Source organism: Anser anser (assembly GCF_964211835.1).
Source record: "Anser anser genome assembly, chromosome: 1".
In the NCBI taxonomy this organism is placed as follows: Eukaryota; Metazoa; Chordata; class Aves; order Anseriformes; family Anatidae; genus Anser; species Anser anser.
Genome location: NC_139720.1, coordinates 43,567,685 through 43,589,624, shown reverse-complemented (window position 1 = coordinate 43,589,624; position 21,940 = coordinate 43,567,685). Strand labels below are relative to the sequence as shown.

At 45.9% G+C, this 21,940-nt stretch overlaps 1 protein-coding gene across 12 annotated transcripts in view; it reads right to left on the bottom strand.

The window, feature by feature from the left end:
- Positions 1-19,312, bottom strand: part of ZC3H7B (zinc finger CCCH-type containing 7B) — a 45,034-nt gene extending 25,722 nt beyond the window's left edge. For 3 of the 12 annotated variants that reach the window (XM_083799268.1, XM_083799271.1, XM_083799266.1), the window contains exons 1-8: positions 13,228-17,756; positions 13,068-13,128; positions 11,382-11,415; positions 10,810-11,007; positions 9,768-9,926; positions 6,349-6,429; positions 4,908-4,967; positions 3,431-3,473 (exon numbers count right to left, since the gene is read on the bottom strand). In XM_083799268.1, coding sequence (XP_083655394.1) covers positions 3,431-3,473; positions 4,908-4,967; positions 6,349-6,429; positions 9,768-9,926; positions 10,810-11,007; positions 11,382-11,415; positions 13,068-13,128; positions 13,228-13,267 — 676 coding nt within the window. In that variant the 5' untranslated portion in view covers positions 13,268-17,756. Of the gene's footprint in view, positions 1-3,430; positions 3,474-4,907; positions 4,968-6,348; positions 6,430-9,767; positions 9,927-10,809; positions 11,008-11,381; positions 11,416-13,067; positions 13,129-13,227; positions 17,758-18,086; positions 18,110-18,817; positions 19,207-19,291 lie in introns of those variants that run through there. The other 9 variants (XM_083799264.1, XM_083799270.1, XM_083799274.1 and 6 more) reach the window with 8 other exon arrangements.
- Between the last annotated feature and the right edge of the window lie 2,628 nt (positions 19,313-21,940).

The following is a 21,940-nucleotide window of genomic DNA, read 5'->3' as shown; positions in this document are numbered from 1 at the left end:
GGGCACGTAATCCCATTTCTATACAACCCACCGCCTGGTGTTTTCTTTAATGTTTCTCATTAATGCACTTGGCAGAGATCACCGCCTCCTCTGCTCCTTGGAGCTTCGATATCCCAGCTGAAAGCTTGCTTACCCACACCCCCTCTCTAAACCCTCAGGCATTCTGGATGGCAGAAGATAAAAACACGAGGTCCTGCCGGGAAGAGTCAGAGATCAGGGGCTCAGACCAGGCTGTGCTATCAACGTGTCCCCAAAAAACCCCATCAGACTCACTAAGCTGTCTTTACCCAAGAAAATTTCCTGCTCGAGTGCTTCCTGATGTCTGCAGGTGGGAGGATGCTCCCCATGTTCCTCCTCAACACTTCAGCACCAAACATCCCCTTAGAAACTTCTGTGAGCAAGGGTTGGGGCATGAGAGGAGCAGGGATTTTTCCTAAGGTTTCCTTACCCTTCTGGTACACTACAGAAAAGCTCAGATGTTCCCATCATGCAAAATAAACCTCTGTTAAGTGAAGTTAAGGTTACAAGCACAGATTCCTCACAGAAGAGCATTTTATTCTCAAAAAAATTAAAGGTTAAAAAAAAAGTTCAAATGTTAGAAATGCAGGAAATGCAGCATTACATTTGCAGTTCTCAAACCAAGCACCCAAACTACCTTAATTCTGCCCCTGTGAAGATGTCCTGGAATAAAAGAAAAGAAATCAGAAAAAAAGGTGCTACCTTCTCCGTCCATACAGCAGTGGCTGCACTGTATCTGTGGCAGTCCAAGGCTGTAAGCAAGGCTAAGTTTGGAGGGAGAGACAACAGCTTTTATTAGAAGGGCTGACAAGAATGGAAAGAGACTAGACAAGCTTCTGAGATGCAAATCTTCATCCAAGGAGAGATACTGCATCTTGTCTGTACGAGCTCTGGGTACTCAGCCTCCACGAGACCTCAGTCGTCCCTTTCTACGCGGGGCTGTAACGCCACGTCGCTGCCTGAGGACCGTGTGGACGCCTTCCTTAGAGCCAGCTCAGCCAACCAGCAATTCCTGCAACCCCCCGAGTCCTGAACAGACAGGATCCAACAGCAGAGCTGACACACAGGCACGGGCCCCTTTATCTCCAGCCACCGCCCCCTGCAACCTTTCCTCCTGCATTTTTGTGGGGAGCAGGAGGACGGCAGCCGAGGTCGCTGTGCAAAGCGCTGGAGGCCAAGCCATGGCAGGAGGGAAGGGAAAGCAGGGGGAAGCAGCAAGGAACAGATACCGGTTCCCCTTCACAACCTTACACATCCTTCCAAAGCCGTCCCTCAGATCAGGCCCAGCCCTAGCCCCATGCCCCCTTTGCAAGGACTTCTCTCAGCTCACCTCCCTTCGTCACGGACCCTCCAGCCACGCTCGGGAGCCAGCCAGTCAGCTTCCCCTCGGTGCTGGCCTCATCGCTGGTAGCTCATCCAGATTCCCCTCAGCACAAAGGGACTGCTTGTCCCTTCCCATTTTTCAGATGTTTAAATCTGGAGTACTGTCAAGATCCCCCCGAGGGCCAACGAGAAGTTCAGGACACGCTGGAGGGGCCGGGGACACGTGCAGGGGGGAGCAGAAGGGTTCCCAGTGCTACGGCCTCGAGGGATCCAGAAGCGCAAACCTCTGAGGAATGAGTGAGGCCTCCCGTTGCCAGTCGGACTGGGAAGCAGAGCAATGTCCTCAAATGCCCTTGGAGGCCCAAACCCCTGAAAAGCTGAATGCGTGATCGAAAAGCAGAGGAAGAGAAGGGATGCCCCACAGCTCAGTGCGTGTGAAGGGCAGGGAGAAGACAAGGGAACCAAGAGATCCCACTGCCTGCAAACAGAAGAATCACCTGCTCCCCTCCCCCTGACCACCCAAACCCTGCCCTCCTTCCAGCCACCCGCTCCCGTTCCCCTCCATCCTGTCTCCTCCCCTACCTCTGCTTTCCCACTCCTGCTTTCCCCAGGGTGCCCCCATCTACTGAGCTTTACCATCAGCCACCGTGCCCAGCGAGGTGAATACAGTGCCCTTAAAAGCCCTGTTTCTCGCTCCGCGTCCCAAAACGCTGTTGTTCCCCCTGTGCATTTGCTGGCCAAAGGCCATACTGAGCCATATCTGAGCCATGATCTGTGCGGGGCAGGGCCGAGTTAATCAGATGACTTCAAGCAAAGCATGAAGGAAGGGGCTTCAGGAGTTTGCATCTCGAAACAGAACAAAAACAAAAACCACCACCACCAAAACCCCACAACAACCTTACTAAAAAAGCTTTTAATCTGAAATGCTCAAGGTAGCTGGCACCCAGAGCTCTCCTCATGGCGTGCCAGTCTCGGGGCAACGGGTAACATATCATTTCAGGGGCTTTGAAAAGATCTAGCAGAAAATGTTCTCTCTGCCTGAACTGCAGCAAAGCTGGCATGCTGCTCTTACAACAAATCCTGACCAGACAAAGAGCCTCCTGGATGCAGGCATTCTTCGCGCTGCAGTCAGAGTCCGGTTCATCTTAGCACAGCAAGATAATAAGAAAAACTCTCTTTGTGTTGTGGAAGCGGGTCTCATGATTGCATGCAGCATTCAGTTATCAAACCGGCATTCAACGGAGAACGAACATGTTTTCCAAACCAGACACCGAATTATCATCACGGATTATGAAATTAGTGTCTTTCTATAAAAAGAGCAACAGCCAACTGCGGCGGCAAGCCTTCACGCTTAGCACTGCAGCTACCTTTCGAAGGAGCGGAGACTGACACGCTCAGAGGCACGACTTAAAATGCTCCAGCACACGACAGAGGGCAAAGCACCCAGCTAGCCTTTCTACAGGGGCAGAGTTAAGGTCACTTGATTCCCAGCCTGAGAAAAGCAACCCTGTGGCCCTCACTCTGCTCCTCCTCGGTGCCTAGCACAGAGCAAAGCCCTCCCTGGGGCCCTCCCAGCTCCTTTTGTTTTCAACTCCTCCATCTCAGCGTCCTGGAGGACCACACGTGCTCAGAGCACAGACAGTTGCCTACAACCTTAACTTCACTTTATCTAGGCTGTTTTGTCTGGGAGCTTACAGAAGAATTTCAGAAGCTTTGCCAAGCCCAACTCGAAGAAAGCACAACTGGAGGAGGTTGTGAACCTCAGCAGATCCTTTTAATTCCCGGAGATGTCCCTCACTGGGCACGGACAAAAAGCTTTTCTGTAGGAGGTACTAGCAGGTAAGCACCTGCTCTGCCTCATTTTCCCCTCAGCCAGTGCCTCAGTAGCTGACTGCAAATCTCAAGATGTGAGGAGAAACCAGTTAAGGTAATAATCTCAGACGCTCCTGCTTCCCACCATCTTTTCCTCCTCCTAGTCATCAAAGTATGCAGAAGAGACACAAATGAAGGTGATGAACCTCTCAGGCCCACCAGCCTGGTCAGATACCTTATTGACAACACAAAAATCAGAGAAGAGAAATGTCTTTACCTGTTTCAATGTCATCAATCGAACCCAAACCATTGGAAGTGGTCTGCAAAGAGGGCATAGGAAAGAGGAGAGAAATTATCACCACAAATTAATCTTTAAAAAGATATTCACACTTCACAGATGAGACCCTTTACTACTCCTAAACGTATCTGGCCCTTTCTTTTCCTTCATTGCCTCTTTCAGTGCAAGAGCAGTAAAACCACTGAACTTTAAAAGGCCATTCATCCAAAGAGCCTGTTCATTTTCACCTTCAGCAGTGGACTAATCCTGTTTCTGCAAAGGGTACCAGCTCTGCATAATGCCCAACCATGTGAGCGAACCTGTACACAGACTTGGCTTTTTCATGTGTGGATGAGAATACCGTGTCCCAAGTCTCAGGACAAACCAGTCGGTCAGCCCCATGCAGTGCGAGATCTGATTAGCCTGATCTTACACAACATGCCTTTTCGTAGTTCACATATTTTGCAATCTAATAACCGCAAACTTTTACAGCAAACTCAAAACAGGAAAAGGTTTCCGCCAAGACAACTGCTGACTTGGAGCTTCAGGCAAGGAATAAAAAAAGCCCGTATTTTACAGAAACATAAACAGAGGCAAGTATGCGTGCTTTCAGCTTAAACTTATAGAGGTACTAGGAAAGCATTGCATTTGAGATACTGCACCTACTGCAATAGTTTTTGCAACTTATACTGTTTGCAGTATTATAATTTCTTGCAAAATGGAAGATTTTCAAATCAAAACCTAGATACAACTATAAAAGACAGCTGACTTGCCCCCCTAGGAAGATGTGAAGGCAAGTCACTGAGCAGTGGCAGGTAAACTGATTCTTTAGTAACCCCTCTTGTCACACCAAATGTCAGTTTTCATGGTTTTACGGTTTGCTTGCTGTAAGGAGTTGTGTGAAGTACCAAACAGCCTGTAAAAGCATCAAGGTTTTTTTTTTTTCCTTCTTCTTCCCCTTGGTAGCCAGTGGTGGCACACGGTAATTGGCAATTTCAGATATTTTGGTTTATTATTTGCACAGAGCTCTGCCCAAGCTGGATCTCCCAGTTCAAAGAACAACACAAAGAATACATAAACCCTCTATGCACCTTGCTCAATTCTGGACAACGAAACTACGTTGCATGATTTAATTTCGTATGTTTCTTCAGCAGTTGCATTTTCTGATTTTTACTTACTGTTGTCCTAACCATGTACAAACTTGAGACCTGAAACTTCTTTAAAATACACAAGAAAACAAACATTCACAGTAACCACGAAGAACAATCACTTTCAGCGGTCTGTTGATAGCAGAAGTGTTTTCACCAGAAATATTTTCAAAGAAATTAATTTCCTTGACAATATTTCTTAAAAGGGGAACACGCTAATTAGAACATTTAAATCCTAGAAGACAGCTACAATTGTGCATGTAAATAAAGCTCATAAGCATTCTAGTTGCGATCCACGAACAGTACGAACTACAGGGTGCAAACTATACCTGATTAGACAAATTGATTGATGTGCCATTACTGAGTAGAGAGAATGTTTCCAATTCCTGCTGCAAGGAAGAGAGATGTCTTAGAACAAAGGCAACTCATGAATGCTTGTAAATGAGGTAAAGGTGGGTTACAATACAGTTTTCCTTTCAGGAAGATAAATAAAAGCTACCCCAAAAGGCATACCTCTGTGTACAGAGGGTACAGTTTTCTGAACGCTGGCAGTGCCATGTATTTATCATGGACACCTTAGTGCAGAACAACCAACACCCAATGCACAATCAAGAAGTGAAAAAGGTCCCTAAGTAACAGAAGTTTTTGCCTTTTCTTTAAAATGTTACTGCTCTGGGAAGGCTTTACAACACTGGAATGAAAGCTGGAAGTCAACACAAGAGATACCAAGGCATTACCAAAATACCAATCAACAAATTTCAAGTAATAATATAATTTTGGATTTTCTGATCTTTGTTTTTCTAACTTTTCTACAAAAAAAAAATATTTCAGAGTAAAACTTCCCTTACTTTGAGACGGAACCGTCTCAGAGTGCTGAGAGTAGCTACAACATCAAGGGGTTTTGGGGTGGGACGATCACACGTGAGGTTTGTTGCGGAGAGGAATATGATGTCAGAGCACCATTTTCCCAAAAAGCTCTCTGCAGACAGACTGGATGCCCAGGGATCACATCACCAAATACTGCAAAGTGCTCCCCTGGAGGTGTTCTATGCACCACTGCGCATGGGGCTGAGGATGCAGCTGGGCAGAGGTGGCTCACAGAGGCGCGCTGTCAGGCATTCAGTGAACACTCGGTGAACACTAGCTGATGCTGCTTACTCCTGAAAATGCACCCCGGGATTTTACATGAGCGAGGCAGGTTTATCCAAGAGGGCGAGCAGTGGCTTAACGCCCTCTAGCTCCATCCCGGAGTATACATTTCCATACCAACAGAGCACGCCAGTTACTGCAGCACTTTCTTTTAGAGGCAGGTTACAGATACAGCCACTGGGGTCAATTAACTGGACCCACGGCTTGCTTTCGGCTGCCTTCTTTCCTAGCATCTGCCCAGATGTGTACCTGCCATGTTCCCCTAAGAAGGAAAGGACTGTGAGGCAAAATCTCCTTTGGGATCAGGCCACATGTTCCCCTTCTCACGGAGGTACAGGCTCCCAAATACATCAGACGCTTCTCCTGCAGCACCAGCCCGGATTAGCTGGAGACACGGGAAATATCCCAGCAGTAGACCCAGGGCAGCAGTGGGGTTAGAAATGGATTAGGGCAAAGGTGAGTCAGAGGGTCAGGGCAAGCAGGGTAGCCAGCGGCCCGCTGTAGGGACTGCAGGGCAGTATACGCGTGTCTACAGCTGCAGAGCAGCACCTACCACTTCTGCAGAAGTAAACCTGGAAGAGTCAAAGGACAGTCTCTAGGAAAAGAAAAAAAAAGCCATACCTGAGGCCTTTTGTACGCTTTCCGAACCCTCAGTCCCAGCTTCTGGGCAAGCTCTTGTCCCAGCTGCGTGACACTCTCATCCTGGGGACAAAAGCATTGCAAGGACACTTTCAGTTCAGTGTCTTTGTGGCACACAAAACAAAACAAAACAAAACAGGAATGCAGCTCTCCACACTGGGCTGTGCCAAGAAGCCTCACTTGTAGACAGCAGCAGGTGGACAATTGCCAGAGCAGCCCTAGGAGAGCCCATGCAGACCAGAGTGTTCTTGTTCCTGCTGAGGCACTGAGGTTGCACCAGGACCTCACCCCACGCTCTTCTGATGCTGCAGAAAATGAGAAGCAGTTATCTGCTTGCAAGAAAGCACCCGCTCTCTGAAGGCAGGGTTCATGAGTGCCATTGACAATACGGCTGAGGGGGCTGTCACAGGTGGCTGGGGGCTGCTTCCACAAGGTCCCCATGGCTGGGAAGAAGGAGCCTGCATGCCTTCCTGCATGCACAGGCTGCGTGCCTTCCCTTTCTGCCAGCCACAGAGCTAGCAAACAGTTCTGATATGCAGACAGTATTTACTAGCCTGGTTTATTTGTTTGTACAGCTGAAACCAAGTCTGTTTCCATCTTGGTAGCTATCAGGCCCTTTCACCAACTCCACCTCTGGTTAAACAGCCTCAGCTTAGCCAAGCAGATCCTTCTGCTTCCCGCGCTGCGTGCCATTAACCATCCTCCCAGCTCACTGACCAGGCCCACTCTCACACCACCACAGGCTTTGAACAAAGTTCTGGGCCGTGCTCCACCCTCTCTAGCTCCACCCAGACTTACAATCTGCCACAAACCTTTTCACTTATTTACCATTAGCAACTTCTGCTAACTTCCTTCTGCTTTCCTCTCCTTCCCTGTTGGCAAAAATACTGGAGTACTTTAATAGTTTCTTGAAAGAAGGAAAACATACCCGCCCAATCTATCGCGATATCCCTCCTTAATGCCACAACATCTCCCCTCTTGACCTCCGATCCTAAATCTTGCTCCTCTCTCTCTACTTACTATGTAATTTTGTGCTTTTTTTTTCCAGCTTCCTGCTCTCTGAAGGTTCATCCTTTCTCTTTCAGCCCCTCACTAGCCTCTGGGTCTTCTATCCCACAGTATCAATTTGGAGTGCCAAATTTTGACTGTACTTGCTCCCCCACACCCTCAACGTTGGTCAGGTCACTGTCTTCTCTGAACCCAGTGAAGAAAAAATCTAGTTTGCCCTTGTCCCCTTCTCTCTCCATCTTATGCCTCTTCAGGATGTACCTTCCTCTCCTGAAACTGTCCCCATACACTCCAGAAACCCACTCTTGGTCAGATCTTATGGTTGCTTCTCCCTCCTCACTTTCTTCCAACTCTCAGATCTTTCTGACACCACCATCAATCACTCTGTCTTTATCAATACTGGACCCCAATCATGTTTTCAGTTCTCTGCTTGCCTCTGGTTCTTCTGCCTTTCCAAACACTCTCTCAGGTGTTTTCTGAAGTCTGACGTTTTCCAGCTCCTTGTGGAAAATTCACCAGAAAGGCCTCCAGCATAATCACTTTTCATTGATCTGATGCTGACACATACCAGGTTCACCCTATCCAACTCCACATTCCATCGTCACTCTGACGTGTTCTCTCCGATGCTTGGCTAAGATCAACAATGCATTTTTCTCTGGACTACCTCCACCTCCCAAGAGCATGTAGTTAATTGTGGTCCTTTTTGGCAAGAAGGCCTGAGGGCTTACTTTCTCTTTGTCATCTTCTAGATCTTTCTTTAGCCTCCTCAGCCAAATACTACCATCAGGTGCTTACTACCTCCCTCCTAAACAAGGGGATGCTCAACAAGGGATTACAAAATGCTCTCCTCCAACATCCTAAAAAAAATAAAACATAAATAAAAATATATTGCTACCTCCCTTTGTGCCATACAAAAAGCTGACCACAGAGAAATATCAGCCTCACCACGCTGGGAACCTCTGCAAACTATCAGTGCTGAATATCTGCACCCAGTTAACTCTGCTAGACGATGAGTCAACTGAGTGGCAGTGCCTTCATCACTGCAAGTTTTAATACCTCCTCTGCTTTGACCACAACAAAGTTCTCAACTGTTACAGCAACGCAGGCTGGAAGCACCTGGTTGCTCCAGAGGCCTAGCAACTGGTGTAATGGAAAGAGAATTGAGATGATGGATAGCATGACTTGCCTCTGATGCAGAGAAGGCGTGTGATTTCTGTCAAACAGGCAACAAGGCAATGGGATACTTTAATTTACAAGACTGAACTGTTTAGAGTCAGGAATGTAGATGTCTTGATATAGAATTTGTAAGGTTGAGTTATCCTGACCCAGAGAAGTTTGATAAAATGTTTGTAGACCACCATGACCGTAATGTTTTAACCATACACTAACGTGGCTCAGTTGCATTGTGAGATATAGCCACATGCAGTTCTACATGAACAGATGTATGAGATAGCTTTGTTTATAAAAGGATTTAAGAACTAACATAATACCTTCAGTGGTTTTGGTCACCTTGTTCTGCCAAGTCAAGGAAACCATGAATATAAAAGGAGCGACTAACTGCTAACGTGGCTTTGCTTTCAAAGTTTGCTTCTGTAATTCTAATAAAAAAGAAAAATTAACTTCTGCTGAAGCAGTTGCATTTTTCTTGTAATAGCATTAGTATGATGGATCAGAATCAAATTTAGCAAAGACAACCAGTACCCAGTAGTATCTAATCACAGTCTATTTATCTGTTCAATTATCTGGCCTAAAAGAAGGCTCAATAAAAGCATTATTAGGAAAATATCTAGGGCTTAATATATGGAGATAGTCCCCTCTGAAGGCAAAAAAAATTACACACTTGTGAACACACCAGTAATCATCTAGGACTCCTTCACGTGTCTCTCAAGAAATAATAAAAAAACCACCTTTGTCAGCTTGCCTTAGCAATTATTAACTAAAACGTCAGACATTTTTATCCCAAACAGGAAAAGAATACATGTTTTCCTTACAGGGCTCCAGTTCCTACTTGTGCCATTCTCATAGTATTCTCATCAGGCATATAAAACCAGCTATTTAAAACAACCTCATGGCCCTAGATCCTATTCTGCTAGGGCAAGTTTTTGCTCCTCACAGATAGGCCAGCAAACCTGCTGGAACTGACCAGTATCTCTGGCTGGCATTGTGTAGATGGTGACTTGGACTGAAGAAATTTAAGAATTCAAACATCCTCTCCAAGTGAGAGAGAGAGAGAGAGAGAGAGAGAGAGAGAAGCATCCTGGGCATAAGCACGTCACCAGGAATAGACAACTTTCCCCTTCCTCTATCCTCAGGTGTCACACTAAAGGCTACGTGATGGAAGAGCAAGGTAGTGAGCCACAGAAATTGAGATGAGGTGTGAGACAAAAACTTACATGGGGGAGGGACAGCAAACACCGGCTATTACACTCATATGCTTCTTTGTGTCTTCCAAGTTCATTTAGAGAGCGGGCTTTCCGGAAGAGCGCTCGGATGTTCTCCTTGTCGAGACCTAAAGCCTTCTCGCTGTCTTCCAGTGCCTTCTCATACAACCCCTGCATGGAAGAAACCACCTCGAGTCAGCTGTGGCACAGCAGACTAACCCCAGACAGACAGAGAGTCTGAATCCAAGTGCTGTATCTCTCAGCAGAAATACAAAAGCATGTAAAAGGCAGTTGGAAATACGTACATTACATCACATGCAAACAGAAAAACTTCAGTAATAGACCATTTTGTTAAGTCTTCAAAACAAAAAACACTTCAAAATTTGTGAATGCTAGAATTCAGGCTGCTTGAGCAACCTTATCTTACTTCCCCCTCTACCTTGGGCATGTTACATTTGACAGTCTTTAATTACGTGACTGCCTGCTAACTTTTTTTCAGAGGACTCAGTTTCATTATGAACAGGATGGACCTGCTTTGGGGTTGTGCCATAAAGGAAAGCTGTTGCGTTCCTGAGGAAAATGGAAGAACGCAGCCTTTTAGAGCCTGAGTATTTCAGAATCATTTTCCATATGTGTACTGAAAGCTCTGCCACAACCCAAAACCTTCTTTCTCACTGTCTTCCAGTGCCTCATAGATGTGAGGAGGCAAACCTCCAGAACAACACTCAAAGAGTCAGTACTGGAAGGCACTGGCTCTTTACAATCTGATCTCCAGACTGTGAAGAACTCCAGAACTCCTCACCAACACAGACCTGAACTGCTTTCTCAGTACCTTAGGCCTGACCAACAAAAGCAGGCCCCCTCTCTTTCACATCCTTCCTCTGGTCTTGCAAGACGCAGTGTACAGTGAGGAGGTATCAAAGCTCTCAGTGTGTCACCATCTCCTCCAGTGCTGGGGTTGAATCCCCTCCTGACACCTTTTCCAATCGCACGGCACCCAAAGCAATCCAGATGTCCACCCTGGCTCTTGGGGATGACCCGGGAAGGCGCTCACCATGGCGAAGTAGCAGGCAGCTCGGTTGACATGCAGCTTGCACAGGAGTTCCTTTGGGATGGTCACCTCGTCAGAGGCTGCGTAATCCGCCACATTCAGCCCTTCCACATACTGTACCAGTGAAAGCTTGAAATCCTTCTCTCGAAACAAATCATTGCCCTCTGCAAACAGGTTTCTCACCAGCTTCTGCAAAAAGGCCTGGGTAGTAGGGAGAGAACAAACAGACTGAAACAGAGATCCAGAGCCAGGAGCAGTTTCCTAATTTCCCATTTCTTTCCATATGTTTTAGCAACCTTCCTGCCCACTAAGATTCTCCTGCCTCCCTACTCTCCTCTAAAAAACATCAGTCTTTTGGTAGATGAGAATAATTCAGTCTAATGCCCTTCCTTCTTGAACACTCAAGTATCTCCTTCGTTCTCTGAAAGCTGTCCTTGTCAGAATCCTTAAAACTTTAAGTTTCATACAAACCACCCCATGCTCTCCACTTCTGGTATGTAAACTAATGGCTGTGCAATAGAACAAATCTTATTAACCAAAGGGTTCCTAACATCAGAAAACAAACTTTTAATTACCTCATAATCTTCTTGGCTTAAGGGTAATGTGGACCTGAAAAAAAGAGGAAAAAAAAGCTTATGACACAGGCATCCATGCAAACACTTTTGTTTGATGAAGAAACTATCCTTCCAGTCCCGTTTTGATGATCTCAGTGAGTTACCAAACATTTTATCACTTCAAAGGCAGCTGGGGTGAAGAGAAGACAATTAGGGAGCATTACATTCAGTGATGGCCACAGTGGTGCCAAGAGATGGTCAGGTCCCAGAAGGATTTGAGACTAGTGGAATCTTATTGTCAGCTCTTCCCTGTGCATATATGATCTTTGGTAATGTTGCCTTCAGACAGCCACCTATTAAAAACCATGTTTGAGAAAGTCCCATGAAAGATTGTCATGGAGAATATGAGAATATTTTAAGAGAGGCAACAGACTGGTCGCTCCAAGAACTCCTCAAATCCCCTGTGTGATTACAGAAAAGACATACAGTGAGAAATGCAATCACTTTGCTCTGTGTTACCTCGGCCACATGCCTTTAGGCCTACACCACAAACAGAAGGAAAGGAGAAAACAGTCCAAGTGCAGGAGGTCATTGACTTCTGGCTGCCTTGGCCAAGACTGCCAGGCTGTGCCACAAAACTGGCAGTGCTTGTGTAGACAACAGCCATCCCACAACAGCACTGAGACCTAGGCAAAAGGTTCCATTCCTCAAGTCAGACCACCTCGGTCATCCAGGTTTGGTCCACGCATAATTTTTTCTCTTCAAACAGATAACATTAAGCTCTAGAGAAATCCTTAGCGACTTTCATGGCCCTCGTGACCTTTGAAATACAGCACCGTATACGTGATCTTACTGGTCAGAGACTAAACTTTTTTAGATTTCAGCAGTACCAAAAGGAAATGCTACGGCATTGTAAGAAACATTCAGGCTGCATATAAAATTGGACTACTCCTCTTTCAAATCAAAATAAGCCAATAAATGACACTTCCCCTGGTTCAAAGTTCAAGATACATTCCAGAGGTACAGCCAATATCCTGTATTTCTAAATGACTTTATTTCTGGGAACCTTATGCATTTTCATAAATGGTATCAGAACAAACCTCACAACTGCCTGTCTGAGACTGCGTTATCAGCCAGGTTTAGTCTCAGACTGGGGTAAAAATATGATTGTCGTGCCACAGGACGTAAGTACGTAACATGGGAAACTTGGCTTTTTTTTCCTGCTGTGGATAAATAGATTTCAGCCTTAACTGCAGGACTCAAAGCAGACCTTAAGAAAACAAAATGAAACAAAAACCTGATTACTATCTCACTGCTTCCCTACTCACTATGCAACTTGGACCTTAGCGCTTTCGCTAACTCAGCCGCTCTAGGGAAAGCAGTCCTGTACTTCATAAGGAAGTACTTGGCCTCATAGTTACCATGCAAGCTATCACCCCAAGCTCTAGAAGGCCACAGATATTCAGAGAAGAGAGACACGAGGCAACAACCACACTGGCAACTGTAAAAGACCCAGGCCATCTCTTCCTGCTACCGGCAGCATGTGGGGCACCTGGCAATTCATTTACCCTGCTTTCCCTACCTACAAAATGGGAACGCTATGTTCCTCCCTGTGAAAGGTGAACAGGAAGAACTCAGTTCCTACAGCCCTTGATATAACGATAGCTAACTCCAAAGCCACAGGAAACAATGAAGTTGTCCACTTACTGAATGAACTGAAGTCCTTTCTCTATTTCTTGTTTTCTCTTCTGTCTCTCCATTATAGTTGCTGCAGAGGAAAAAAAAAAACACACAAAATGAGTCATTACAGGTCTCACTGGCAATTAAGCAGCACGGTATTTTGTGTGTGCCTGAATTCACTACTAACAAAATGTTCCAGACCAGATGCCCAGAACACCGAAGTCCATGATTTATCCACACAGCAGACAAAGGACAGCCAGCAGCTCACTTCCCTGTATCTGCTTTTTCTCACATGCCATTGCCAGGATACACAGGCAAAGAGGAGTCGCTTCAATTTGAGCTCTAAACTTAAGACTCCCGGTAAATAAAGCAATGGGAACCAACTGTAATCATGACTGCCTTCTAGGAAAGGAGGAAAAAAAAACAATCAGCTTTTTCCCTGCACTGGCAGTGACATCAGGAATTTGTGTGGGGACCCTCCCACGATAAACAATTTTTACTGCTAGACCAGACTTAAAAACATCTGGAAACATAGCACGAAGAGGGATGCTAGGAAGGTGATGGAATTGCTTGCTGTGGTACACGCAAAAGGACAAGAACGGATCTCAGCAATAGAAATTTCGTGCTGAAAATCAGCTGGCAAGAGCAGCAGAGACTTGGGAATGTTCCTTGGAAGGGAGGACAGGGCTTCCCTCTCCCCGGATGCTCCAGGTCAGAGTGCAGACAAGCAAGGAGTATGTTGGAACCATTTTGGAGTAATGTCCCTTTTCTCAGTTCAAATGGGTTTGAAGCACATCACTAGACACGTAAGTTTCATCCCCTGCAGTTTGGGGGCAAATATGGGAATAGCTCCTGCCTGACCTCACCCCAAGGTCTGCCACACAGGAGAATAAAAAGGGGGAGAAGAGATGGCACATTTTGTGGCCAGAAAAAAAGAGTTGCCGATGACCACAAATTTCCCTGCCTTGACATCAGCCAGCTGTGATTACAAATGATGTTTAGCATTTGAGGGACAAAGCAGCAAGCACGGAAACACTGAGATGAGATGGAGCTGAAGACAACATGCTCTCGCAGCCTGGGATTGCCTCTGAAGAGATCAGGAGAAAAACAAAAGTCATTTCTCAACGCTGCAACAGCTTGAAGAGCATTATCACCTGGCTTCCTTTTACATTAAGGCCATCCCTACCATTCTAAGGTATCTTATGGTACATATGGCACATCCAGTCCAGAACAGCTTGAAGGAACCTTTAAGGTACGTGAAAATCAATCCTGACAACTAAGCAAGCCCTTATTGATTGTGCTCTGCACTATGCAAAATGTAGAACTGATACTTGCCCTTCACCAAGAAAAAAAAAAAAAGATATGGGTGAGATAAAGACTGGGAAGAAAAGGCAGCAGCAGTAAGCAAGGGCTTGAAAGAGATACCGTGCAGTTTGCAAGTCATCAGACATTAAATTTGAAAGCAATCTGGTCCAAACAGCAGGTAGGAGATTTTAAGCAGCTGCATGTGGAATGGGATGAGCAGCACAGCAAGCAGAGGAAAGCCAGAATGCCAGCAGACAAGGTGAGTGATAATCAGCGTCTCTGTAAAGGTTTTTAACAGAAGCGATGGAGAAGAGCAGGTAGACTTCAGCACAACACCAACAGAAGGCCTGCAATGATTTATAAATAACCTGGATAATGAGCAATCAGGAAGAATAACAAGGAGACTGTGAGGTTAATATTATCGCTGAAGCTACAGGCAGACAGGCTTGAGGGGCAGAAAAAGACACAGTTACTTCATTTGACATTTCTTCTCACATGAAACTCTGAAAAGACAGAAGTAAGAGAGAAGAGACAAGATGTAGAGAAGCAGAAGGAGCTATTTGCACACAAACAGCAGCAAAGGCCAAGGAAGAGGACAGAGCAACCCCAAAGCAACATAGGAGAGAACTTTGAGGGTCATCAGAGACGCAGATGGGGAAAAAGCCACCATGGGAAATGACAAGAGAGAAATTTGGAGCAGGAAGTGGAAGAGTAAAAGAGCCAAGGGACCCTTACAAAGGCTCATGAGGGAAAGCACAGGAAGGAAGGGAGAATTTCCAGCTGTCTGTGCTCTTAGCTTTAAATGCCCCGATCGGCCTCACCCAACCACGCGCATGCTCTGCCTGCTCTGTTCGGGTACGGCGGGACTGTACCCCGGTTAGCGAGGTCACTGCTGGTGGCTGTCATCACTTTGTGCTCCTAGCCTGTCCTCCCTGGAGGAGCAGCCTTGCTCTCGCTGGTCCCTGACACGAGCCAGACTGGAGGGAACAAAAGGAAGGGAAGCGAAGTGGTGGCCCACGGGTCTGATGGAAAGGGAGATTATTGGCGACTGTGGGGAGAGCCGTTGAACACTGGCTGTTCCTCACAAAGTCAATGGCCGCACTCCAAAAATGCTGTGGCACACCTTCACAATTGTGTTTATCCACACAACGGATGCATCACCTTGAAAAGCTTCTGATATGCACAGCCTGCTTCGACCACTGCTACTGAGCTCAGCTCTTTTCTTAAAATACTACTGCAAGGAGTGAGGAAGAGAAGATCCGTACCTGTTCTCATGGCTACCCCGATCCCACTGCTAAACACCCTCCACAACAGGATGTGGGCATATGTTATAACCCAAACTGTTTACTGCTGCTTGCCCACAGGGAATGGCATTCAAATATTACTGACCAAAAGCTGGAGTGGAGCCAAAGGACTACAGGGAAGGGCTCCAAAACATCTCCTTCCTACAGTTATCCAACTCCTCTTGCATCCTGCAGCTCCCCTTCTGTTTTCTCTCTCCTCACCACCACATCCAACATGCCCATCTCCATCCTTGCTTCATTTAGATGGCTTGACCATCTTTAAATCCCACAATAACCAGCTACAGTTTTGATCCTTGCTACAAAACCCTCATAAAAAAAAATTCTGGGCCCTGCACGCTGTTTCCTCTCTGCAGCCCTAGCCTCATCTTCCACAGCGAGTGCTCCCCAACACAAGACCCTCTACTGCCTTCTTTAGACACAAACCGCGGGCCTGACCTCCCCTCCACACTGTTGCACCCCGGGGCTGCCCCACATTCCTCTCTCCTTCCAAGTGGGTGACCAGCCTCCTCTGCTAGCACTCCACCACACCTTCACACCTCTGTCACGACTTTACACATAAGACTCATCTTCTCGTGGCAACACCCTCAAAATGCACACCACATGTTGCTGCCCTAACGACCTATTTTATATCTCTCGGAAACAACCCCCGTTCCCGTTCGATCCGGCTTCACACCGGCACCTTCCTCCATGTGTTCTCCTCCTCTGTTATGCCTGCCCCACTGCCCCTGGAGACTGCCATTCAGACTCCTCTTGCCCCTTTTGCTCTTCACACCTCCCCTACCGCTTTCCAAGCGAACTCGATCACTTCTGTCCCCCCTTGTCACTCCAGCCTCTTCTCCGTGTTTCATTCTACCCTTGGACCGAACTGCACACTCGTTACACCCGCAAACCCAACGCACAGTCGGCCACCGACACGTGCAACCCTTTGGTTCTGCTGCAACCACACCGCGGTTGATGCATAACTAATTTTAAGCACAGAGCTTGCTTAGCTTTTTTTCTCAGTCTTGTAAATATTTTTAGAAACACAGTGGAAAACATTTCATCAAGCAGTGTGCCTAAATGTCTTTGTTTCCCCCTAAATCTGTCTGTCCAGACTTGTCTGCTCAAAGCGCTAGCAGGATTCGAATCCAGGGTATTTATATCCCCACCACAAAGCTCTTATCGTTTCAGTCCAGAGATGTTTATCCTCTCTGGTCCAGCATCTAGAGAGGACTTTATTCATGTTTTGTCAATGAGTTACAAACTATTTGCCAGACAGAAATAAAATATTGCAGATCGGCAAAACGGTTTTCTTGCCTTCAAAAGGAAGCATGAGCCAGTAAACAGGGTGACTCAATCACAAACCGGGTAGATTCACTCTACCAGACAACACAAGATGAACAGGAATACTTTAATTTACCTTATCAAGGACCCTGCCAGAGCTGAATGTGGGCAAAGTTTTTCATAATACATTTCTGGGATGGCAATGAGTTCACACTTGCCTGACTTCCAGGCTTCGACCATAACATTTCAGCCAGAAACAAGCACACTGAGATGCAACTGACAGGTTGTAAAGCTGAGACAGGAGCTCAGCCCCAGGCTCTGTGCACTCTCCTCCATGCAAAAGGCTCCACAATTTGCTAACCTGCAAACAGGGAGTCTTTGGCTGCAGATTGGACACACCAGAGGTGCAGCAAAACAGATCAAGCTATGCAGCCCACCACAAACAAGGTCTCCTGCCCACGGCCAGGGGCCGCTCCCTGGGTTTCAACACTTCTTACAGCCAGCAACTTTTGGAGTCCCCAGACCCACCAGGTCTAACAACCCCATCCCTTCATTCCCTGGTCCCAGTGAATGTGGGGCAAGTCTAAGATGACACCCAAGCCCCAAAAAAAAATAACAGCAGTCATCCAACATATCCCTAGGAGGGCAGGCTGATCACCTCAGGAGATCACTCTGGCCCTCCTCACCCCCTTTTCGTCTTCCTCCAGCCTCACGCCCCACGCTAACACCCCATTTACTGCAGGTCACCTTCCTCCTGCCCCCAGCCCAGCGGCCCCAGCAGTGCAGCTGGGACAGGGGGGTGACATTGCCATCCCTTGGCCACTTGTTCCGGGTCTCCTGGCCACCCAGCTCGCCCTCCCTTGCCTCGTTTTAAAATTTCAGTGCGGGAGCTGGCTCGCACACGGGCGAAGCGGTAGCCCCTGCTCCCCCCCCCCCCCCCCGATCCCCAGCACTAGGCCGCCGATCCCCGGCCTCGCCTAGCGGCCACCGCGGGCGGAAGCGCCACCTTGGCCGGCCGGGGCGGAGAGGGGCCGGCGGTGCCTCCCGCGCCCCCCTCGGTTCTGCCGGGCCCCGGCACCCCGGCATTATGTCCCCCCAGGTCCTGCCGGGAGGGGTCTCCCCCGGCAGGAGATAGCTAGGTTTCCAGGAAAACGGAAAACAAACCCAAACATACTCTTCATCCTTCCCCACCCCCCATCCGCTTAAATAAAAATCACAGATCTCCGGGAGTCTGGGAGGCGACTCTATGAAGAAAAAAAAAAAAAAAGAAAGAAAAAAGATAACCTCCCCTGTTACCCGGAAACTGTCTAAAGCATCAATATTTTTTAAAAATAAAAATACAAAAATACAAAAACACAACCTTCTAATTTGATAAACTTTACAAGCCCCTAAGGAAGGTACATCTGAAAAGCTATTCTAGCTGGGCTCCTCTGCTCCTTCGCGGGTTTTATACCAAACAAGAAGGGGAAGCTGCAGCCAAAATACAGACCCGAACACAGCTCTCAAAGCTACAAACCACAAACACAACTAATCCTAAGTTTTTAATATAAACCCAGGGGCTTTTTCCTTAGCTATTCAATTTTAGACTACTACCACATTTTTTCCAGGGGGTGGGATTAGGATCTCTGACAATTATTTTTTTTGCAAGCCCCACATTTTTGGCAGAAGGGGGGGTTAGCTTCGAAATCTCGCCAATATTATTTTTCTCCACTTTTTTTTTAAATCGCAATTACACAACATTTCATCTATGCAGTTCGTATTCGAAACCTTTACTTTTTAATGAAGCAACATCGAGATTTTCTTGTTTCTCAAGTCCACCCCTTTCTACATACATAAACACACACACATATACATTAGGATTAAGGAAAAAATATCCCCCCCAAATAATAATAATAAAGGACTCACCTCTTCTTGGGTTCTCCCCCCCACACTATGTATAACTTTCCTTGATAAATGGTATTATATTACTAGAGGTATTATTAATGTATTATTACTATAAGTAATAATAATAGTAAGTGCTATTTAATTATAGAAGGGAGCATTCTGCTTCTGGATCGGCTGCCCCTGCAGCTCCCTCCATGTGCCTCCTGAGCTCTTTACTTTCATTTCCAGGTCTCTCGCTCGCCGCTCGTTCTCAGCCGCACCAGCAAGAGAAAATGCCTCCCGCATATCCTCTGGGCCCTAGAGGCTACCGCTTCCCACGGCAAACACGCACGCATCTTTCCCTCCCGGCCAGTTCTGAGATTCTTTAAGGTGAAACAGGCTTAAAAATAAATAATAATAGTAAAAAATAAAGCGCTGGAATGTTCGAAGCTCCATTCTTATTTTAATACATTTTTTTTTCCTTTCTGGTTGTCTTTAGCAATATATCGAATATACCCCAAAAGAAAGCCAAGCTGCCTCTGCAGAGTGCCTGTCTGCACGTGAAGTGCAGCAATGAACTAAACTGCAAGACCCCCCCGGGGGGAGGGAAGGAGTATCACATGCACGAAGCGACCCTTTTGCTCAAACGCATATGTTTGCTGGGAGGGGGCCATCGCAATTACGTATTCTGAGAAATTATTTATTCTGGCCAGAAAACGCTTATTCCATCCCATACTGCTGAGCAGCTTCCCTGTAAATAAGATGTTCTAAAAACACGAACCTTCCTGTGCAGAAAGGAAGATATTGTGTGTATATATAAAATGATATTATTATTCTATGCCATTCTATGTTATATAATATACATATATTATACATAATATACATACACATACATATATTTATATTTACACATATGAGCTTAGGCACTTCCTGGGAATGAGATGTTGGCTTATTCTCATTTCAAATCTTTCAGTATTTCCAGAAAGTGGATTGTACCGCCACAATACCCCACGCTGGAGGACCCCAGGAGATGAGTTATCGGGGGAAGCAGGAGATGGGCACCACAAGTTATGTTGTCACGGGAAATGGCTGTGAACACAAAGGTACACAGATCACCTTAAAAAAAGGTTTCATCCATCCCCGCCCAGCTTCAATGCCATCAACTTCAAATATCCCTCTGAAATGAGCTTTATGCTCAGCTCCCAACGCAGACTCCCTTGATAGGATAGGTTCTCCTCTCCCTGAAGGCTTCTGTCTCCCGTCAGATCATAGTTTCCAGACTGACACTCGTTTAAATTATCCCCTCTTTTTAAATGTAACCAAGATCCTGTTTACTCTTCAGCGTCTCAATCCTCTATTTACCATGACCCAAAACAGTGTCACTTATGATTTGCAGCTAAGCAACTCAGACAATATTCAGATGCAGGTAGAAGGTATCATCTAAAATGTATTAAAATTCCTTAGTACTTAAAACATTTTAATCTGAAAAGGAAAGACTTGATTATACTGAGTAGGATTGGCTTCTGGCAGCCCTGTCAACACAATAAACTGATAATTCATGACATATAGGCTGTAAATAGTATAATGTACCATATGACGTTGGAGAATATTGTCCTACTTCTTTTCACAATATTTAATAAAAATATAATTTATTTATTTATTTTTTATTTTTTAGATATTCATTATGCTCTCAGGTACGATCCAAATATTACTGTTATTTGTGGATAGACTGTATTCATTTTTGTTACCCGTTCAGTGAATTCATTACCTCTTATTTTTAGGTATTGACAGCATCACAATGAGTAGAGTCCAAGCAAGGTGGGCCTCCACTGTAGAAGCTGCTGGGCAAAATGTTCGTTAAAAGACAATTCCAGTTGAGGGGTGGCTTTGGGCAGAAGAAAGGTGGGGCTAGCCTGGTGGAAAAGGTAAGCCCAGGGAGACCTGACACGTTGGATCACACAGGGCTGGCAGCATCACAGAGCCATGAAGCATCAAGTGAGTCAGAGAGCCCAAGAAGCCTCCAACCCTGCTCTTGGAGTTCAACATCTGAGAGACAAGAAAAACACTGCAGCTGGACGAGAACAAGAGGGCTTAGGAGAAGCTGAGGAGAAAGAGGAACAAAACCAAAATCTATACGCAATCAGGAGTTATATTGGAATAAGCACTATTTTTTAATTCAAGAACATTAATTTTCAAGACTGAATTTCCCCATGGAATGTCACATTATACTTCCCCTGCCCCAATTTCCTTTGCCTGTAATATTGAGGGCTGACCTGTAAGGTCATAATCCAGCAGATGTTGCCCTGCTCATAAAATGACACCTTTCCTCTGTGGCTAACATGAAGATTCTCATAATTTGGAAGCATGGATATCTAGGTCTTGGGTGCACATATTCAGCAGAGTCAAAATGCCAAAAATCTATATTACAAAATAGCTGCAGTGTCATAAAACTGACTTTAGTTTCTAAAGCTATTCTTTTAGGGAGAATTAATGTATCAATCTATGCTGCAATGGCAAAGTACACTTTCATTCCAATACAGCTGCATCTACAATTAAAGGCTTTATTCTTGCCCCTTTGGCTCAGCCAATATGTGGGAGAAAGACAGCGAAGGGAATTGGATATATTTGATATGATCCTGTTTATTGCTAGAGATCACGATAAGCTAATAACAAGTGCCAAACTCCTTGCTCATAGTTTCTGAGTTCAAGCTCTTTCTCCAGATCACACTAACTTATTCCCTCATCTCCTCTATGTTTTCTGGGGAGAAACTCCTCTTATTATTTATGAGTTAGCTTTTGCTCAAGTTTTCTGTACTGTTTTTTGGCTTTTATTCTTTCAGCTGTCATGGCCCATAAGGAAAGTTAATTATTTATTCTGTTCTCCCCAAACAAAGAAGGCCCAGTGTGCCCTTCAACCCCAATGCAGCCTCCCAAGTCAGTCCGCATTGCTAACTACTGACATTTTTTCCTTAGGTCTGTATAAACAGCATTTGATATTCTTCCTTAAGATCACAGTGGCAGAGTTGTGTGAGAGTGAAAAATGCCTCTTAGAAATTTTGGGGACCAAATGGCAAGGTAAACGCAGCCTGTTACCAATCTCAATCCTGACCTCACCAGGGATCTGCAGCTGCCACCTGAGATGGCACCCGTCAGTGTCTGCAGAGT